This window comes from Grampus griseus (assembly GCF_964374135.1).
Source record: "Grampus griseus genome assembly, chromosome: 6".
In the NCBI taxonomy this organism is placed as follows: Eukaryota; Metazoa; Chordata; class Mammalia; order Artiodactyla; family Delphinidae; genus Grampus; species Grampus griseus.
In genome coordinates this window covers 28,022,165-28,028,720 of record NC_139000.1, presented here as the reverse complement: position 1 = coordinate 28,028,720, position 6,556 = coordinate 28,022,165, and the positions used below count along the sequence as shown (strand labels likewise).

Genomic DNA, 6,556 nt, shown 5'->3' with positions numbered 1-6,556 from the left:
TTATTGGATAGGTTTTCGGTTTAGCAAGTATTTTACAGCTGCTTTTAGATCCTTATTCCTCAAGCTATAGATCATAGGATTTAGCATAGGTGTCACTACACCGTAAAACAGGGAAATGAGCTTGTCAGAAGTTTGCAACTTGTTTTCTCCAGGCAGTTCTTGAGACGTGGGTTTGGCATACATAAAGAAGAGGGTATCATAAAATATAATTACCACAGTCAGATATGCTGAACAGGTGGAAAAAGCCTTGCATCTTCCTGTGGCTGAGTTCATTCTCAAGATGGTGTAGAGGCTGAACATGTAGGAGAAAAAAATGATCAGCAATGGAAGAATTAGAAATGCCATATCTGATATTGTCATGGTGATAATACTGAGGGATATATCAGCACAAGCAAGCTTGAGAACAGCTAATATTTCACATGGGAAATGATTGATAACATTATTCTCACAGAAAGGCAATCACATGGCAAGAGATGTTTGCACAACTGAGTTGATTCCACCGGACAGCCATGACACAGAAGCCATCAGTACATACACCACCTTGCTCATGATGACGGGGTATCTCAGAGGGTTACAGACGGCCACGTAGCAGTCAAAAGCCATCATGCCAAGAAGCAACATTCTGTTGACACCATTGCAAATCCTAAGAACATTTGCACTGCACATCCAGAGAAGGAAATGTTCCTTTTTTTGAGATTAAGCTCATCCAGAAAAGAGAGGTTTCCCAGGAAGAAGTACATTGGGGTGTGAAGATGGGAATCAAAGATGCTTGCTATTATCAGAACACGGTTGCCAATTAGAATCACTAGATACATAATTAGAATTAGAACAAAGTCAACTATCTCAATCTTTGGGTATCCAGAAAGACCCAGAAGAAGAAATTCTAGCACAAATGTCTGGTTAATTTTATCCATGTCATCCACTTTCAGTATCTCAAAGGAAGATCTAATATAAAATATATTCACTGCCAAGAAACAAATGTTACATGTTACATATTACCTGAACAATTGATTTTTTAAGAATGAATTATAAGGAGTGTTGGCTTGAAACTCTGACATCCAGCTATCTTCAACAATGTGTAGGACTAGAATACAATAAAACTGGGAAGGATGGAAGCACCTATGCCCATTGCCAATATGTGAAGATCTACCTATGATCAAACAAACATACAGAAGTAACCTTTCTTGCTGTTGAAGCCTTGTTCCTTGGTTGAGGTTTCTAAAACTCCTGACTAATTAGCAACTATAAGCCGGACTTCATCTGCCTCAGAAAGTAAGCAGTGGAGATGGCAAGAGACTACTCAACAAGGACTGGAAATATGACTCTGCAATTCATTATGGTCAAAACTTCACAGCAACTTTGATGTTTTTGGTGCATATTTCTTTCTACGCCTGACACTGCATACTTTATATTAGGCACTTTAATTTTTTAATAGACATTAATAATAATAAATTGAATAGCATAAACTGAAATTTAACATCTGTTTAAATGTAGATAGTTGTTGATCTCATTCCAGCTCCTCTTAGTATCTTGTGTGACTGTTCCCATGACAAGACCATTGCATAGATCAGATCCACATGAATGCCACACACAGTCTTTGGAGAGTATTACATAGTCTCTTAACTTACTTTCTTTCTGTGGCTTCAGCATATATCTTCATAATTTACTCACTTAAGTCAATCTAAGAAAACAGCAAGAAGGTTTAAGTATTTTATATAAATAGGTATACACATGTGTATATGTACTACTACTTTATGCTTAACAAAATACAATCATTGTTTATATTACTCCCATTTTTTCAAACATTAAAACATGAAAATTTTCCAAGGTTAACCTCATAGTAAACAGTGAAGTAGAGCTCAAAGCTCAGATCAAGTGTAGTTCACAGCATCACTAATTTTTATATACACATGAATCACCTGGGTATCTTGAAAAGCTTTAGATTCTGTTTTGGTTTGGGGGCAGCTCCTGAGAGTCTTCATTTCTCGTAACAGCCCAGGGTTACACTTATGCAACAGGTCTTGAAAGCACTTGAGTAGCAAGTTTTCAGTCTACACTGAGCTGGCAGATTATCCAGATATTTCTGATACAAATGGATTTTCTTTTGCCTTATCATGTGGATTGGCATACCAAACTGGAAAATGACAAGAACATATTCCTTTTGTGTTTTAGAGAAAATTCAATATTCATATACTCTTAAGAAAAAAATACTATTGAAAGAGTTAAATAGTCTTAAGGAAAAAATATTATTGGAAGCATTTTTTAAAGCAGGTTAAATGTGTGCCAGACTACTACAATAGCTTTTGAATATTACTAACAGCCTATCTTGAACCCAGTCATATTCCAAGCACAGTAAGGATAAATAAAAGAATAAAGTGCCTCCCACTACAGAGCTCACAATTCAGTTAGGGATATAGGAAAAGTATATATAAAATATATTATGAATATAATGACATTATGTAGCTTGAGAGAAATTTACAGATTTTCCCATAAGGAAAAAGTTTATGAGAAATAGCTCACGCCAGGGAGAATTCAGGAAGAGTTTCAGAAATGGGCTGGATCTGGAAGCAGGGAAAGAATTAGACAAGTTTGGAAGCAAAGAAGGGGAGTATTCAAAAAGTGAGAAGGTGAGCAAAAGTTAGGAGTAAATGGATTGGCAGCACATCCTATTTGGACAAGAGTTTCCGTGGTGGAGTGGTGGCAAGCACATCTCAGAAGGAAAGCATGGCAGGTGCACCGAGAGGCTCTGAAGTCAGAGAATTTGGCACATCTCTTTCTTTTTTTTTTAATAGATCTTTATTGGAATATAATTGCTTCACAATACTGTGTTAGTTTCTGTTGTACAACAAAGCGAATCAGCCATATGAATACGCCATGTCCCCATATCCCCTCCCTCTGGAGCCTCCCTCCCATCCTCCATATCCCACTCCTCTAGGTCATCGCAAAGCACCGAGCTGATCTCTCTGTGCTATGTTGGCAGGTCTTTTGGTGGGGAAGGAGTCTATCATTAGAAAGCACAGAATGTGGGTTGAACGCTTGGATCCTGTGATGTTAGTACCCGCCAAATTTGACATCACACTATAGGATTTTATGAGATTTTTAGCAGAAACATAATACAAGGAATTAAGATATTTAGATTAATGGGTTTGTCACATTACTGATTGTATGTGAAAACTGACCTTTCCATAATCACCACCACATTTGACATTGGTCAAAATCACAAGTTTAGCCCTCACGTGGGCTAATAGTGTTAAGAATTTCATTACAGCCAATTTTCCCCCACTCTGCCACTTAGTTTGCCATGTGATAGAAGTTGGGGAAATTACTGTGAGCAGATATTACTTAGAGTCTGAAGTCCAACTCAAAAGAGGGATTCGCACTACAGGAATAATTTAATTAAGAATACACAAGAGAAATATCACAACTTTGAAGAGAAAGACAATAAGGGAATATAAAATCACAATTTTGGAGATGAAAACTTTAGCCCAAATGAGATTGTAAATTTTTATTTATTCATCTTAAGACCAGAACTTTCTTTAAAGAAAAAAAGAGGGAGGAGAAATCTTCATTTTTGTTGCCAAATCTTACTTTAGGATCTTATGTGCCATATTTTAGGCTTGAAATTAGCTCACTTGGCTGGTGTCACATGACTAATAACAGGAGGAGGAAGTATCCAAAGTCCATTGTCTTTACATTACTACCCTGCCTAACTGGTAGCATTAAAATTTCCATAGAAATCGTGTCAACAGCAGGGAATGGTTAGTGAGAACTTTAGAGAAGTAAGGGTCACAAAGGCTACATTAATTCAACAGTGCCCAGAGAAAGGAGGCAATGATTCAATACTTACTCTACACTACTTCTTATGACAAATCAAAATTCTCCCCAAGAGGGCTCAGAAATTGGTCAGAGGATGTACTGGATAAGGAACATAAGCACCCCTGATCAGACCAGTCAGTAATGCAAATGGGAGAAGACAGCAAGATTTACCAGGACACATGAAGATGTTCTAGCCAGGCCCTTTGGGTCCAGGACTACAGAGCCTGTTGGCTTCCTCTTCCAGACAACTGCAATGACAATGCATCTGAGGCTACCTGAATTGCTTCTCCCTGCCGTCTGCTCCAAGCCTTTCCCTCCTAGGCAGGAATCCCCTCACTAAGTCAAACCCACCTTGACCCAGGCTTGTCTTGCTACCTTTGGTTTACTTCTGCTCCCAGAGCTTTAAACTGTTTATGTTGTTATACTGTGAGGTAACAAGAGACATGGGGGAAGGAGCTTGCCTGTCTTGCTCATCCCTCTACACCTAAGCCTAATACAGTGGTAGCACATAATAGATGGGTTCTGACTGAATAGATGAAGGCTTATTTTCTAAACTCTGAAGCATTTTCCCTGTGCAGCATTTGTGGATTAATTATCAGTAAAACTTTAATATGTCACATTTGTTCATCTGTAGCAGGCTTTAATTTTTTAAAATATCTTTCAGTTAGTATTAACAAGCTGCCATCTTATACAAATAATTACCAGTTTATGCATTATAAGTACAGAGGATCATCTAACTTTTATTGACACAGGTTTAGCATAGTGGAAAAGTATCTCAGACTAGAATCAAAGTCTTTTGTTTGAGGTTCTATGTTTCTAATTTATAGCCTCAGTCTTCTCATTTGTAAGATAGTGATAAAGATACTTGCCTTACTTTCCTTGCAGGGAGATTTTAAAGAAACAATGTGGGGCTTCCCTGGTGGCACAGTGGTTGGGAGTCTGCCTGCTGATGCAGGGGACGCGGGTTCGTGCCCCAGTACGGGAGGATCCCACATGCCGTGGAGCGGCTGGGCCCGTGAGCCATGGCCGCTGAGCCTGTGCGTCCGGAGCTTGTGCTCCGCAACAGGAGAGGCCACAGCAGTGAGAGGCCCGCGTACCGCAAAAAAAAAAAAAAAAAAGAAACAATGTGATACCATATGGAAATTACTTTAAGGATTAACAGACATTGTACAAATAATAATGAAATAATTATAATGATTCTCAGCTGTATTTTGGTGATAATAAATTGATACCTATATTGCATCAGGTTATTCACATTACAAATACTGAATCATAGCTTTAACTATAGACTGAAAAGGTACAGTTTCATGATATTCAACACTTACCATTACACAGATAAATTATTTCCACCTCCTAAAAGAACCCATTACTTCCTTTTTCGTACTTATGTCAGCATTATGAATTAAGGTCAGGTTCAACAAACAATGCCAGATCCCACAGATGTGGAAGAGTAAATATTTGTTATGCAACAGTTTTAATTGTTCCCCAGTTCCCAAAGCAATTTAAACTTGCAATGAGAGACCTGTGGAATGTAGAAACTTCTGGTACCTTAGGGACAGTGTCCCACAGATAAAATTAAGAATGGTGATGGGAACAAATTGTGGCTGAACTGAAGCTCCAAAATGAAATGACATTCTCCTACTCATGTAACATATGAAAACAGGGGCAAATGTTCACCAAAGTAACTATGAAATGTGAGAGCTTTTTTAGTTCAAATTATGATTACCAAAATAAAGTTAATTCAAAGTCAGGAATTACTATTCAAATGATAATTACCAAAATGAAATGCTTGAATTGAAAATAATCTAGATATTACAAATGAAATAAAACAGATATTTGCTGTGAATTAAATGCATTCATTTAACATTTTTGCTTTTTTTATAGTCATCCTTTTATATGAGTTAATTTGGTTCAGGAAGGCATCACCTTTTTTTGGAATGAAGAGAGATACCAATAAGCAATAAAATAAATAAATTCACAGGACAAAAGGGAATTCATATGTTTAAGGCCACAAAAATAAAGAAGAGGAGGAGGAGGAGGGATAGAAGCGAAGGAGAGGAAGAGGGGGAGGGGAAGAAGGCGTGAATTCAGATAGGTAATAATTCATCACCGAATTAAAGTGTTCTAGGAAAGTCTATTGAGTTATATTGTCGATAGTAACACTGAACTTTGGCAAAGTTATTCTTCAGAAATGAAAAAGAAATAAAGACTTTCCCAGTCAAACAAAGCTGAAGTAGTTCACCACCACTAGACTACCTTACAAGAAATGTTGAAAGGTGTTCTTCAAGATGAAATGAAAGGATGATAATTAGTAACATGAAAACATATAAAAACAGACAACACATTGGTAAGGGAAATATATAGTCAGTCATAAAATTCTAATTCCATAATAAGATGGTATGTTAGCCACTTAACTACAGTATAAAGACTAAAGGAAAAGACCATTAAAAATAACTATAGCTACTATAATTTGTTAACGAATACACAATATAAAAATAGGTAAATTGTCATGTTAAAAACATAAAGAGGGGAATTAAAGGGTAGAGTTTTGTATGCGACTGAAGTTAATTTGCTATTAGCATAAAACAGACTGTTATATGTTTTATGTGACCTGCATGGTAACTACAAAATAAAAACCTATCATCATTCACAAAAGATAAAGAGAAGGGAATCAGAGCATATCATAGGGAAAATCAGCATCCATTTAAGTAGGCAGCAAGAGGGAAAAAAGAAGAGTGGA

General features: G+C 37.0%; 1 protein-coding gene across 1 annotated transcript; it reads right to left on the bottom strand.

Annotated features, from left to right (window-relative positions):
* Positions 1-914, bottom strand: LOC309823540 (olfactory receptor 13C3-like; the record flags this gene model as incomplete). The annotated part of the gene is given in 3 exon segments (XM_082655902.1): positions 1-459; positions 463-617; positions 620-914. Coding segments are annotated over 3 exon segments (909 nt in total).
* Positions 915-6,556: the final 5,642 nt, after the last annotated feature.